At 40.2% G+C, this 16,244-nt stretch overlaps 1 protein-coding gene across 1 annotated transcript; it reads left to right on the top strand.

Moving 5' to 3' along the window:
* Positions 1-2,212: 2,212 nt before the first annotated feature.
* Positions 2,213-6,015, top strand: twist2 (twist-related protein 2). Its single transcript, XM_034208771.1, has 2 exons — positions 2,213-2,953; positions 5,486-6,015. The coding sequence occupies exon 1, from the start codon at positions 2,425-2,427 to the stop codon at positions 2,917-2,919; it is 495 nt and encodes a 164-aa protein (XP_034064662.1). The 5' UTR covers positions 2,213-2,424; the 3' UTR covers positions 2,920-2,953; positions 5,486-6,015.
* Positions 6,016-16,244: the final 10,229 nt, after the last annotated feature.

Genomic DNA, 16,244 nt, shown 5'->3' with positions numbered 1-16,244 from the left:
CAGGATCTGCCTCTCTCTGCAGCCCCCCTCCCCTGGGCATGAGGCCTCCTGCACAGTCAGGAGGTCAGAGGGCATAATCAGGGAGGGTGTGCATGTTCCTCCTTTCATGAAACGCACTTATTTGAGCATTACTTTCATATTTGCACGTGTGAAACATTACCTGCTTTATAAAGGAGCAGTAAAGTGTAACCACCCTGCGACCTGCTGAGGCTGCCAGGGTCTGAATACAGAGCGCTGGCACTGAGAGAAAGTAGAGTGACAGTCACTATTACCAGAGGGAGCCACAACACAAAGCAGAGCGCTGTTTCCTGCAGGCCGGAGGGGGGGGGGGGGGCTTCATGGAAACGCAGGATATGTCCCAATACCAAGCCAGAAGTCTTGGGTTTAAACAATGTTGTGCAACTTTCAGATTTAAGTTCTGCAACATTTACGGAGCATCTCCCCGATGTGTAGAACAAACAGCATGAATACTGCAGTTTGATTCTTTGTGGGGAATTTAAGTGTAGCCCACGCTACAGTGGGAATTAGCTCAATTGCTTCCTAATAAGAGGCAATTACCAGGTGCCATCCGACTCTCACTAACAGTTGAAGCATTGTTTTCTTAATCATTTCAGGAACATAATCCAATGTTATGTTTTGTGGGAAAAGAGGCCTATTTTACGAGAAGGTTAAAGATGTATTTTATTAAAAACAAGCAAAAGCGATGTCTTGTATGTGCATCGATGAAACAACAAAAAACAGAAATAACCTATTTGCTGGCGCATTTCATTAAGGTGCACTGTCCCTGCTAAATAAACTAATAAAGTAAATAAAATAAAATACAATAAAAATGAGGTAAATTAAACAGATCAATTTTGGTGTCTGAAAATAAATAAATAAATTGCGAGTAAATAGGTGATTTATTTTCATTTCTGATTATTATTATTATTAATAACAATAATAATAATATTAATAATAATGATAATAATAATAATATTAATAATAATGATAATAATAATAATAATAATAATAATAGACACTTCACCATTCATAAAATACCCTAAAAGATACAAATGTAAAAACACAAGATATATACACAAGAAAATCTCTTTCTGGAGTAAAAACTCCAGAAGAATAGACCCGCAGAAATCTCTGGAGGTCAGTCAGCTGATTTGGACCAACTCTGCGTTTTGGCGCTGGATACATTCAGCTGTATAATGTGAGCCACCTGCGCTGTGTGCAGGGAAACATGACAGATGAAGAGGTGGGCCGCTGACATTACGCATGGAGAGACCGTCTAGAGGATTTATCCGCAGAAACCGGAGAGCTGCTCGGTTAGTTTAAGCCTCCTTCCTGTTTGACTTCCACATTATAGGAACTGTGAGAGCGTACACAGCTGATTCGATTAAACATCAAGCGGATAGATTTCGCAAAGTTCGACGCATTTGTGCGTAAATCGCTCTCCAAAGAGCACACACTCCACTGAGGAGGGAATTATGTTTACTGTAAATGGATGGAAAGGCCTGCAAAGAATGGCTGGACTGTTGCAAACTTCATAGTTGTTGTTTTTTTACAGTAGTTAATTCGATATGTTTTATTGGCTCGCATTGCTCAACATGTTTTACTTTAATACACGCCCTCAATCTTTATATATTTTTATTTGAGAAATGTTATTTTTTAGGGAATAATATGAGATGACATGTACAGCAATGTTCATTGATGTGCACTGTCCCTGCTAAATAAAAAAAATAAATGAATGAGTGAATAAATGAATACAAAAATAAATAAAAAGATAATCAGGCCAATTGAATAAATAATGTCTGGTGTCCAAGAAAATGGTATTTGATTGAAAAAAACATCTTGCAAGTGAGAAATAATATTACATAATAATAATAATAATAATAATAATAATAATAATAATAATGAATACAATATTTGTAAGATATTAAAAATCTTAATTTAGAACTGTTGGTAGTTACATAACCCATAATTCATTATTGGATTAATAGTGGTTTCAATCATTAACATAGACAAATACATCACTGGCTCTGACTGTGCGTAAATATATATAAAATCTGACACATCCCGCAGCTCCAATCTGTGTTTCAATCAGACACATGAAACCCTGGCTGCATGCTTATTAGCGGACCAGGACGCGGGCTCTGGCTCCCCCTCCGCCCTGAAAACCCCACCCCTTCTACTCCCAAACCTATTTAGCATCTGAAACCGGGATAAAGTTTCCAAAAACTTTTAAGGAAAAAAGTTCATGCGTGAGGAAAGCGTGCCAACATCCAGTTTGGAAGCAGTTTTTCTTCCACAGCGAGAGGCGCAAAGAGCGAGAATATCATCCTCTCGTCTTAACGGATATCTACATTTTCTGTAACACGGCTTCAAAGGTGGACGGCGTTTTGTTCTGCTCTATCCCTGCATTTCTTCAAGAGAGAAATGGAAGAGGGCTCCAGTTCTCCGGTCTCCCCTGTGGATAGTCTGGTGACCAGCGAGGAGGAGCTGGACAGACAGCAGAAGAGCTTCCCGGTGAAGAAGAGACACAGCAAGAAGGGCAGCGAGGACAGTAGCGGCAGCAGCCCGGGCCCCGTGAAGCGGGTCAAGAAGGCGAGTCCGGACAGCAACCAGTCCTTCGAGGATCTGCAGAACCAGAGGTGCCTGGCCAACGTCCGGGAGAGGCAGCGGACTCAGTCTCTGAACGGGGCATTTTCGTCTTTGCGTAAAATCATCCCCACGCTGCCCTCGGACAAGCTGAGCAAGATCCAGACGCTGAAGCTCGCCTCCAGGTACATCGACTTCCTCTGTCAGGTGCTGCAGAGCGACGAGATGGACCAGAAGATGTCCAGCTGCAGCTACGTCGCGCACGAAAGACTCAGTTACGCGTTCTCCGTGTGGAGGATGGAGGGAGCCTGGTCTATGTCAGCATCTCACTAGCAGCCGGAGAGGCTTCACTTACACTGCCAAAAGGGTGGGTACCACAACCTGGAGCAAAGATGATCTCATATTAATATTACATATATATCAGAATGAGCAGACTTTGAAAGTGCCAAAAATAAGGAGAGTCCTAAGAAAAATATTGGAACAAATATTAAATAATTCTTGAAAGGTATAATGTGGGCGAGCACAATTTAATTTGAGTGAGACTTCCAGATTGTTATCTAATAAAAAGGGACTTTTTCCATCCATAAATACCTAAATCGTTCGTGCGCAACAGCTGTGCGCCAAAACTTCAAATCCACATGTCCAAAAGCTCGCCTGTGCTGCGCGCGCTTGTTATGTGAGTGACATATTTCACACGGAGTCCTTAGCATCTCTCCAGCGCCTCACTCTGCGTCCTAATCCGGATGCTGATGTGTGCGCGAGGTCTGCTGGGTGACCACCAGAAAACAGACCCATCAGTTCAACGTGGATAGATTCAAGTTAAACCCAAAAATATAGTTATAGTTTACATTCAGTTAATAGAGTAAAATATGAATACACTCAAGTATGAGAAAAAAGGAGTAGGATAGGGAAGTATCAGGATTAATACAAATAGTTTTACACATTTATAATAAGCCTTGCTGACCAAAAAATGACAACACGTTCTATTTTCTGAGCAGAAACGCATTAAATCAGCCAGTTGGGACGTTTGCACTTAATCCCTACTCAATCCCTTTTAACAGCATTTCATAATGAGTGGGGTAAAAGGGAAAATAACACCGAAACGCAGCTGTAGTGCCACCACGGGTAATTTATATCACAGTAAAGTGCTTTCCTGCGCGCAGACCGCAGGAATGGGCAGCTTGGCTGGACATGCAAGTTCAAGCCAGTGCAAGACAAACAAAAACAGAATCCAGCAATAACAGGCAGCGCTCTGGGCACGATATTATGCAGATTTGCAGCCTGGTATGATAATGTCGTGAGAGTAGTGGTGCAGCAGGAACTCCGACAGCTGAGAGGACACTTTTGTTGATTTGATTGAAATTAACGTAACAAATAAAAACAAATAAATCAAAGTCAAGCAGCCAGCAATAATATCCTACTAAATTATAACACGACTTGATACCTTCTCAGGAAGTTGTCTTTTATAGGTTAGCTTAGGTTTATTATACCCACATATGATTTATTTGACGCAACGATGGCTCTTTCAAAATAAAAGCACAGGTATTGTAATGTAGCCCAAGGCTTTTCATTTTAAGATCTAAATGATAACACCATGGCATGTTTCATTTAGTCAATTCTAACGAAATTATCTTTTCGAAGTCATGACTTTATTACATTTATTAATGTATTAGACAGCTAGTTTTATTAAAAATAATGGCCCAGGAAGTATAATCAAGCTATTTATTTTAAGATCTATACAACAACATCATGACGTGTTTCATCTTGTCATTTCTCGACAAATTGTCTTTTTGTGTCCGTTTGAATTTATAACCTAATTCGTTTGACGTCAAATGGCTCTTTTAAAGTAAAGTCAGGTATTGCGATTCAATTTTATTTGTTTAAACATCTAAGTTATAACATCATGACATGTTTTCATTTGGTCAGTTATTTACTAATTTATTTGATTCAGCAATGGAAGTTTCAACATAAAGGCATATTTGTTATTTAAAGCTTCTTGGTTAGAATCAAGCTACCCAGGGAAATGGCACACAGTAGGTGACACCAAACAACACGATGGGTTTGAATAAGCAGTGGCAGGGTTTGTTTGGTTCTCATGGGCTGACATGTAGTTAGCAGACCGCCATCAGAGAGGCTTTGTTGTCTTATAAACTAACCCCGGTGCCGGGGGGGGGGGGGGGGATCCATAAGCTTCATTACAGTGATTCCTGTAAGCACAGTACATTTGAGGGTCTTTTTTTGGGGTTTAATTGACCTCTGTGGAATATAAAATAACATAACAAAGCATGGAGACGTGCAGTTTAGCCCATTATAAAATACTTAGGTTGGTTTCTTCTCAAAATATGTGGCAAAAACAGAAATGAAACCCTCTAGGAATACGTAGCCTATTTTTGATAGTAGGCCTAGGCTATTGCCTGGATTAGAATAGGAAAAAAGTATCAAAATGATCTTATTCATAAATATGAAAAAAGGCCTGTAGAAAAAGCATTTACCAATCGTAACTTTACTGCTATATTTCTATTTTGGCTCTTGGATTAATGTTGCTCCGAGGAATTAGATTGTATTGCTTTAGGACTGTCCGCTAATCCACAGCGAAATGAAAACGCGTTCATTTACTCAGGTGTTTCCAACTGAAAGCCAGATAAACTCTGGTTTTCTTTATTTCACTGCAGCTGTACTTCATTCAAATATAAAATGTTCCTGCTTTTCTCTCGCCATATGGTTCTACTCAGCTCGGTGGCTAATAATTGATTCATTAATGACTTCCCACATGCTAAACGAGCCAGTGCAGAACAAAACACCAGATTTTGACATAAACACAAATAATTGCGTAAATCTAGTTGGTTTCGATTTATATTTTCCATTGTAATAATTACTTGTGTCTCTTTCTCCACCACAGACTGTTTACGTTTACAAAGTATGAAGACTGAAGGGATTATTGAAGAACTCATGGACCTCAAAGGCACGGCCGAGAGACGTAATGTGACACACAACTACAAACTCTGTGCGCAATGTGTGTGTGTGTGTGTGTGTGCGTGTGTATGTGTGTGCACATCCATCACACCGCTGCTGACTGTCTGGAGCTGTTTGTGGCAGAAAGAGAGGGGGGGAGGGGGCAATGAGATGTTACAGCGCATTTCTCGGCCTGTATTTCAACAGAAGCCACCATGTAACCGTGTTTCTAGAAGGATATATATATTTTGTTTTGTCAAAGACTTTAAGCCAAATTATAAAATATATATAAATGCATAATTGTACATAGCCTACCTGTGTAAGTACGCCTATAGCCTGTTAAGGGACCAATGCAATTTTCCGAGTCTTTTGCTGCATGGATTTATTTTACCGACTTTCTTTAGCAAAACTCTGAACTCCGTCCAATGTACATTATTGTTTTTGCTTATTTATTAAAATACATATTTTTGAAGAAAATATGGTGGATTTTTTTTGTATTACATTAGGTTAGAACAATATAGCATGTAATTCGGCTGGATCAATTGTGGTATTTCAGTGTATTTCTGCACGTTGCCCGTCAATTTCCATACAAAGTCGATAGTGAAAAAGATCGATTATTTCGACCAACTGAAAAAATTACTTTGCATACAGGACATTATTTTTAAAGGAAAGATATGATGGAAACATTTTTCTATTCCAAGGGGTTGCTAAATTAGGAAAATAATTACCAACAACACATTTGTGTCACTTCTGGGTGTGAGAACCTCTTTGTATGGAAGGAAAATGCCGACGAAAAAAAGAAGAACGACCATAAAAAAATACAGCTTCATTAAAAGTGGAGGAAATTCGAGCCAGTTTCAAACTCAGCCATATAAACGGCGTGTCCGCTTAAATAACGAGTAATCATTTCAAATGGCGATGGCTTTAACGAGCAGGGAGCCCCAGCAGCCCAGATAAGGACAATAACTCTCAGCTCTAAAACAGGCAGGAAACGGTGGACTGAAGAAATTCCTTTGAATCTGTCCCGCTCACTCTTAAAACATTACAATTGTTTACATCTCGCTTTCCCAGACGTGGTTAGATGCAATCTGAAGGCTGAAAGGAGGTCATTGTTAGCGCTGGGCTGCTAAATGCTAGGCTGACTCTCTGTTGCTTTTTCAGCTCAATCTCTGCTCTCAATAGCTTAATCATTTTATCACCAGCAAAACAAACATGGCCCTTTCACTTTAACTGGAGGGGATCTATTAGCTAACAGGCCGGGTGGAAGTCAGTGGTTGAAGAAGTATTCAGAGCCTTTACTTAAGTTAAAGTACAAGGACATTATCGTCAAAATACTTTACAAGTAAAAGTGCTGCTCAACTCAACTCAAATAAAAAGTACAGAATATTAAGTGATAATTGCACTAATTCTGCAAAATAAATCCCTTAAATGTGAGATATTATTATATACTTGACATTATTAGATTGTCAATGTTGCTGAATCTAGTATCAAAGTTCCTTTGCAAAAACTTCTTATAATACAATTCAGAATTGTACCTCTTAAATTATTCCAATGGTTTATTCTTTAGTTTTGGGTTAGGTTAAGGGGTTATCAGATGTTCCTTTTTCAACATTTTCAAATGAAAAGTATACTTATGAGATAGAGTACAAGCAAGTAGAATTGAATGGTAATACTTGAGTAAAGTCATTTTAAAAATGGAAGCGTACATTTACTTTGTTACTTTCCACCGTTGGGAAAACATTTCAAATGAAACATATTCAGGAGATAATAAAAGCCAAATAGCACACTATTGTTTTCTACAAGTGTCAATGTGTGTAGGAAAATGATGGCTGTGATTTCCTCAAGGTCAGCGAGGTTTGAAGGGAAACACCTGCAGCTGATGCACTAACATTATACACTTATTTATCAGGGTCAACACACACTCTGTGCTGCATACTGTAGGTATGACAGTTGTATAGACTTTGTTATGCCTTCTTCCTGTTCAATTCTCTGAAGTGGTTCATCCATGTGTTTTTTCAGTGATGATCTGAAAGCAAGTCATGCATTCTATCCTTTTTTCTTTTATTTAACTTGGAGGTCATCAGCTATGCCCATTTTAAGGGCATAGGAGGCCTTTAAAAAAAAAAGTATAATATGTAAAAAAAACATTTGAAAATCATCCAATGTATAGGAAATGTTCTCTTTAAGTCACACGTTTACAGTCTAAGTATAATTTGCTTGATGCATAGCGATGGCTCTTTCAAAATAAGAGCACAGGTATTGTAACATAAGGCTATATATTTTTGAAAGTATAATATCTGACAAGAAATCAGAAAAAAGCTAATTGTGAAAACATATTCACTCACAGGAAGGTTTATTGCCTCTAAAATAAAATGTAAATATAGATTATTTGAAGGTGCTTTGTGATATGCTAAAATTATAATAATCATTATATCATATCAAAATGACCAAAAAGAATGCATGCACTTTTTCCTGATCTTTGCACTTCTTTACTCTAACCTTACACTGATCCACCCCTTACATCGCCTAACATTGAATATGTTGAAGACTATTTAAACATTTTCTGACCCCCGTGTGCCCACCCTTTTATCACACAGCGTCACGCCCTTGTTCAAGGGTCATGATTTTTTAAATTTAGTGATTTATGTGTGTGTGTGATCTCTGTGACTAATGCTGATCCTGCTGCTTCACGTGCGTCACGGTGCTCCCTGCCTGCGTTACAGTGACAAACCCATAACGCTGGGTAAGTTCACTCATTTCAGTAGAATCAGTGTTTTCCTATAGTCACTGTCTGAGTAATAAGAGGGTGTATTTGTCATGATCTTTGGCCCGGTGGTCCTGGATGCTGTTGCTCAGCCCTCCTGCCCGGGCCGGCTGATCCATAGGAGCCCTGTTTGATACCTGCTCATTATCCCGGGCCCTCACAGCTGAGCGGCACAGAATCACCCGGGGCCACTGCTCCAGCGGTGCGAGGGATCCAGATGTTTCCCGTAAAATCAGACGGAAAAAGCTACAAAACTTTAATTTGCAGTCAAAAGGGAATAAAGTAAAGGTTTACACTCAAACACTATTCTGTGTTCGTCTGGTTCAGTATACAAAATAGAAATCTGAAGGTTAGGCTTATACCACGGTGTGACTGCAATTCCCGTGTGTGTGTGTGTGTGTGTGTGTGTGTGTGTGTGTGTGTGTGTGTGTGTGTGTGTGTGTGTAGCCATACATACAGTGTGGCATCTCAAGTATTGATCTTGTTCTTCATTTCTGTCATTGTGCGTTAGTAGAATGGATCAAATAAGGTGCGTTTTAATGATAACTATTATTAAATTAAACTGTAGTAGTTATTATTGGCCATCAAAAGAGCAATCTTCATGTACATCCTATTTATTTTAAAATAAGTTGTTATCTTCTTGACAATGTGGACTTTTAATTATTTTACACATATTGCACATTTTCTCAAATGATATTAGTTTTGTGCTAATCTTAATTAAGGTGACTAAGTTTATGCGTTTTCAAATCATATGCCATTTAACATGCAGAAAGAGATGCACGTATAGAGAAGGTGATTTCAAGAGAATCCTCTTAATTGCTGTGTGCAGTGAACATGTATGAATTAGCTTTGCTGTGTGCACACATATTGACAGATACACTATAGAGCGATTTGCTAACGGATCAAGCCTCATGCAGTGAGGGCCCGTCAGAGCTCAGAGGAACCTGCAGAGCCCGGGTGAAAGGAGACAGCAGAGGTTCTGGTCTTTTCCTCCAGGTCCACTCTGACTTTGCTTTTTTCTATCATATATTCAGAGTCCCTAAGCCCCCCCCCCCCCCCCCCCCCCCCCCCCCCCCCCCCCATCAGGCCTCAGGGTGCTTTTTTTCCTCTTCAAGATGTAATGTCTGTCTTATGTCTGAATGTCGTTGGATACAGGTGCAACAAGAACAAACACTTACATGTATGTATCTTTGTGTCACTAAGAAACTAGTGAAACTTTAATCCGATGTTGTTGCCATGCGGACAGAGTCACAGCTGTCATGTGGTTTTGGAAACAGTTTTTTCTCATGTCTTGTACTTTAATCTGCTGTCCCAAAGTAAACACTACAAGTTAATGCAGGACATTATGCAACACCCTTCACAAAAAAGTCTCAGTGCAAAGACTCATGGGAAGTTGTCCTGTGTGCAGCACACTGGAACTGAAATGCATCCTGCATCTGTCTGCATGATCCAGGAGAACAGGTACTCTCTCTGTAAAGACCTTTCCAAATAAAAGCCTGTCATACTATCACGAAGACTCCTGTAATGCAGAGGCATCAAGACTGTTAGACATATTCATGTTTGTGCAGATGCTTCAGTTTAAATCCTCTGAGGGGTATTGTGGGTAATTAAGGTGTCTTCCATGACAAACTTGCCATGCTGCCGTTCCAATTGATATTTGGGTTTGATATTAAGGCATAAATAAAGAATAATTATAATTAAAAATATGGACTTAGACTCAATACTTAGTGCTATTAGGCCTGCAATGTACACAACATTGAATAATATGTACGGGAATGGGTCAGTTTCTGTGAGACACTTGGCTCTAAACCTTGAAGAAGGAATTGTCTTTTGTCCATCTGGTCTCATCTGAAAAACACACTTTAACACATAGGTGTAGACCAGCTGCTGTGTCAGCGCTGATTATTACATCCAAGTGTCCACAAAGATGGAAAATGTCTAACTTTAGCGTCGGTGATGCTAGCCAAATGATAATTACAGCTCTGTGAAGCAGTTCAGAGGATGGGTGAGCGGGAAGATGTCATCTCAGCAGGAAGAGTTTTTGAGGCATTACTGAGAAGAATAAACAAATACACAAACAAAACACATAAACAGTAATCGATGGTCATTAATATTCCTGGCGCAAGGTGAGGGAGTCACTGCTCTCACATCTGCATCACCAGGGGAGCGGTTTTATGATAACATCCTCCTGGTGGGTCATTGGTCTAAAACCAACACACGCATGTATCCAGCTTAATCAATAGGGTTCACACTTTTGAACAGATAGATATCACTATGAGACTCCCACAGTTCATATTAAGACAGAAATGTGTTGAAGCAGTTTTCCGGAATGTTATGTTTGAAAATGGTGAGGTATCTTATTGAGTATGTGCTCATTTGTACTAATAAGTGTTTCCTGAACAAAAATCTAAACAGGTTTAAAATTCTTGTTCCATTTTTTGGACAGATTACAGTCAAAGGTTTTTACAGAGGTGATTTTAGATATCTATTTGGTTATTTCCTATATTATATTGAAATGTATTAGTGTAGGATATACCCCTTGAAATGAACCATCTCAAAGGAATAATGTCAAGTTTTTAGGAATACAAAGTTCATAAATCAGGCCATTAATGATATGTAAGTGCTACGATGTAAGTGGAGGTTTTAAAACTCGAAGAAATTGTTTTGAGAAAATACTGTAAAATGATATCCATTTTGCAAACGGCAGGTGATTAGGGTTACTCAGACATTTTTATGAAACATACTGAGTTGATATTTTACATCATGACAACTTTGTATTACAAGTTTCTAATAATTGATGTTTGAATATGCAGATGACGCTTACTAACGCTTACTTTAACTTTAGTTTAGGAGAAATCTACCGACAACGTGTAGTAACAATCAACCCCTCCATGTGTGTACTGGATGTGTTGTTTGTATGGTGGGTGCATACGTTGGCCTGCTGTTTCTCACCTTCAGCGGTGAAACCTGACTCGTCTGAGGGCTGTGGAGGAGACAGGAAGCGGCTGGGTATGTTTGTGGGGTCACATGCCGACATTCCCCCCCCCCCCCCCCCACCCTCTTTTCTCTTCATTAGCACCGGTGATGAGCGGCGGGTCAGCAGAGGTCAGCGGGTCACGCCAGTTCAGGAGCCAACTCTCACTCACCTCTGTTTTCACTGCTGAGGATGCAGAGTTCACTCACTGACAACCCAACATTTGATTATTACTCAGTTAAGGAAAAAAGGAAAGAGGAAGAATGAGATTGCACTTACAATTAATACGAAAGTAGTAAATGTTTATCCTTTTAGTAATTCCTCAAACTACAGAACAGGGAAAGGGCCACATATAACTTTATTTTGGAGATCTGACGAAGTTCTGAGAAAGAAAGTCAGCTTTCTGAGATCAGAGACAGTACTCTGACTTTTTTCTCAAAATACGGAGATTTTCAGGAAAATAATATTATAATTTGTTTGAATTTTGACTTTTTTCTTAGAGTTCTGACTGAAAAAAAAATCTTTTGAAAAAAAAAAAATAAATACAAAACCTTTTCCCAAGATATACATTTAAAGTGAAAAGGGAACACAATGTGGAACAATGTACATCTGGACAGTTTGAGGCTTATAGAGATAGAGAGGTCTTGCATTATTCAAACACAGTGGTCTGTTTGATGAAACCCTCTAGTGACAGGGTTTAGAAAAAACAAAAGCAACTGCAGGGATTTTATGCCAAATCTATACAATCTCCATCTTTAATGTGAACACTCTCAAACACTGGACAACTTCAAAGTAGCTAACTCAATTCTAGGGGCAGATTGCATTTAAATTACGCATGACACTTAAAGCTCAATTTCCTAATCATTTTGGGACTTATTTAAGGGGGTTTATATAATCCTTTAAAAATGTGCCTTAGTAAACGGAATTTAAGAGATGTTATGACCGTTGCTTAGTGTGATACCTGTTATTGTCTCAAAGGTTGGCCTCTAGTCAGATAGTACAAATAATGGCAGAGGAGAAAAATAACTAATTGGTCAAAGGAGGAAACGATTACTCTTCTGGAGGAATACAATAAAATAAATCACAAAGCCCTACTAAGAGTAAGTAAATAACAACAAAATAAACAATGTGGGAGGAAATTGCAATGAATGACTCAGCACATTGTTGACCTGTGGACATGAAGGATCTCACCTATTACTGATGGGAAACATCCCGGAGCATAAAGTCATAGTCATCATTTTAGCAAAGTGGCTGGAAGAGCACAGCTGCATAGAGTAGTGATCCAACTCTAGACACTCGGAACATCCTGAATTGACTGCATGTCCAATTTTAAAATAGTTTTCTCATCATTAGCCGTATTGGGCTGTCCTATTCTCGGAATTCACTAATTTCCTGTTTTTACTGTCATTCACTTGGCCATGTTGCGGTTAAAATAGAGCCAAAGGAGCTACCTTAAGTTTTATGTCACATTTTGATTGATAAGGTCTTATGTGCGGTTTAGCTTCAAGTGCAACTAGTTTTATTTTAAGGAAACCTTAACTCCAGTTTTAAGGACAGTGTTAACTTTGATCCTTTATTTTAGCAAATCTGTGCTGTTTACCAAATCAATTGGTACTCCTTAAACCCATCTCCATGACAACTGAGAAATGTCAATCCACTAATACAGACCACGCAATACAAACATCAATAGGCTGATGATGAAGAGAATCAAAAAACTATTTAGTGGATTTAGTGTGGCATAAAGTAAAGGTCACTATTTAACTCTACAATAAAACAATAATCACATTTGGTAAATGTTAACATACATTTTTAAATATCTACAAATGAAAGATTTTTTAAAATTACTTCTGTTGGGTTGAGGGGAATTTTCTTCATTATCTAACCTTATCTAATCTTTATTATGTTTTAGCGTAATAGATACAGAAGGAATAGCATTCAGGAGAATTTCAGTGCCTCTCTTGACTTTGTCCTAAATGTCCTCCAGATCTGGATGAGTGGACAGGTTGCTCTTTCACTACACTAGTACATTATGTTGAATGCTTTGCTCTGGTCTTTAGGATCAAGAAAAGAACGGTCAGCAGCGTGTGTGTGAACTTTGATTCTTCTGACCCCCGGGCTGCCAGGGACCCGGCCTCAGAGTTCGGTTTGCTGCTGCTCCTCGTGTGTCCTCGCCCTTCTGATGTGCACCAGACTAAACACATACAGTAGCAAGACAAGCAAACGCTGCAGGGCTTTTCAAACACACCATGGATCAGAGGTCCCAACAGGACTGGTGGAACATCCATTGGAAAGAACAGCAAAGCATTGCCATTGTTTCCAAATCCATGCTCGGAATAAAGTAAATTGAGGGAAACTGAAGGTGAAATACTGACATTTTGTCAGCTTCAAAGTGACTTGTGTAAATAACCTGCCAAAGCGAATTTTGGTCTAACGCTTTCCGTGGACTTTACTTGACTGGGCCACCTCTAGGCCTCCTCGGTTTGTGTTTATGATCCACAACTGATCTAATGACTCATCTGTAATTAGTGTTATTTGTCTTCCGAGCAGCTGGCCAAAGCTTCATCGCCATTTCTAGTCAGTGGAACCTGCAATTAAAAAGCGCGGTGATGAGCAGCTGGGAGGATGAGGTATTTGTTACGCATACGGGTGGCTGAGTAATGACAGAGCTAACTGACAACGAGCGATGCTGCAAGAAGACGAGCAAGAGCGGTCGCACACCACAATGTCTTCTGTGGGGAAAATAGATAGTGGGGTTTTCCCAGATTTCTTTGACATTTCAGCCCTTTGTTGTGGCGGCCATCTTGCAGGCTGGCCTTTGGGAAGGGGTCAGGGCTCCTCCTTCTTTTTGACTCGACCTCAGCGAGGGGTCGGTGTCGTTACACAGCGAAGATGACGACCGTGTCGATGCCTACGGTGAGCCAAAGGTGAGACGGGCAGTCTGTATCATGAGCGCCGTTGTTAGAGCCACCAAGGAACCATAAAAAGGTCACATTCCCAGCTTTAAAGTCACGGGCCCACTTCTGGGAGCCAGCGGAGCTCCTTTAAGCATCTGCATGATTGTAAATATTGTCCCTCATGTCTCTTGTTGACCCTTACGCTCTCAGATTTCTCGTTTGCTTCAGACACGTTGAGATGTCTCAAGCCTCTGTGATTTACAGAGATCGTGACGAGACCACAAAGCCGGGGGTTATTTACACTGTTACACTCTGAATTAAGAGTCTGACAGGAAAGCAATGGAATGCGTGTTTATTTGAGGGGAGTAAGGCGGGATTGGTTTTGTTTGCTTTTACACTGTTGTCCCAGCGTTAGTTCCATCACCAACAGGGATTCACTGCTAGTTATTTGGACACTAGCTCCGACCCTTGACCTTTCCAAATGGGTGGCTAATCCCAGTCAAAGCTACTGTGGGGCCTCTTGTTGCTATTCCTGCAATGCTGTTTTGGGAAGTGATACTGCATGTGAAGGAGTTGTATAAAGACTTTTGCAACTGCAGATAGAGCCTCAAGGAAGCGGATACATTTCCTTGAGTTTAATCCTGTCAGTTGAGTCTGAAGACTTAAGGGTATAAACATTTGAACAAAAAATAAATATAAAAAAAATAAAAATAAACTTTAGTAGGTTTCTTTTTTGTAACTCTTTTAGTTTTAAATCTGATGTTTATGAGGTGCTTGGTTTTTGCAAAAGTCCCTGTAAATATCCCAAACTTTACAATCAAATTAGTCTACCATTTTCTAGACTAAACGCGGGTATAACAAACTAGAATACAATGTTACCCAAAAGTTAAAATCGAACAATATTAAATGTCCCTTTTTCTGCGGATTGCTAATTGCTAGTGGAGCCTCGCAGATGGCCCGCGTCCATTCACGATGTCTCGCTGTCTCGCAGACCCCACGCAACAAGCAGGAAATGAACCCAGCTCACACTGTCCGCTCCTCGCAGCAGTGAGCAGCGCAACGTCCCGCCAACACGGCACCCAGACCCCACGCAGCATTCTCATCTGTTTGTCATTACTGGTGTCATTTTCTGGTTGCTAACGCCATTGTAACATAATCACTGATGTTCCGCTGCAACGGTGGTAGACCATAGTGGTAGTCTCATCAGAACAGAGTGGGCGAGCTGACCAATCAGAGCACAGTGGGCTCATAGGGAGGGGGGGGGGAGGCAGGAGCTCCAACAAGCCGTTTAGGACAGAGTGAATACACATACTTTACAGAGATGCTGTATGAGAAACCAATGTGAGTTTGGAAAATTGCACAATTTAAATCTATTCTAGTAGACCTCAACAATGGAATTATGATTGTAGGGACGGGTGGCGCAGTGGTCTGTGCATCTGATCAAGGGGGGGTGCTGGGGAACTCCAGTTCGAAACCCGCTCCTGCCGCCACTGCGTCAGGCTGTCCTTGGGCAAGACACTTCACCCGGATTTGCTCCTGTGGGTATTGTCCACAGTACATGTATGATACTAATGTGTACTTGTAAAAGCGCCTCGATGACCTCGAGGCGTGAAGATGGACGGTGTGGCGCAGTGCGCTGTGCAATGATTATCAGATCAAGGGGCGAAACCCGCCGCTGCTGCGTCTGTAAAGCCGTTGTGTCCTTGGGCAAGACACTTCACCTGAACTTGCTCCTGTGGGTATTGTCCACAGTACATGACCACCGTATGATATGTGTAATGTGTATTTGTAAAGCGCTTTGAGCATCTGGAAAAGCGCTATAATAAATGTAAGGAATTATTATGATCAGTAGAAATGGCCATGACATGGGACCTTTAAGGTGGTGGATCCTCAGTGTGAAGGTGCAAATGGATATGAAGTGCGTAGGGGTCAGTTTGGAATTGGGCCTTTGGCTCTGCTGAATCAATTGTCATCTTCATTTGCTGCCATTTCTGACACGTTTGCATCACAGTAAATAATCCTTTTTCCTGCAATCAAAGCCAGCAACCAACACTATTAACATAAAAAACAGACA

The sequence above is a fragment of the Gymnodraco acuticeps genome, unplaced genomic scaffold (genome assembly GCF_902827175.1).
Source record: "Gymnodraco acuticeps unplaced genomic scaffold, fGymAcu1.1, whole genome shotgun sequence".
NCBI classification, from domain to species: Eukaryota; Metazoa; Chordata; class Actinopteri; order Perciformes; family Bathydraconidae; genus Gymnodraco; species Gymnodraco acuticeps.
Note: the sequence above shows the minus strand (reverse complement) of the source record. Positions and strands in the feature narration are given on the sequence as shown.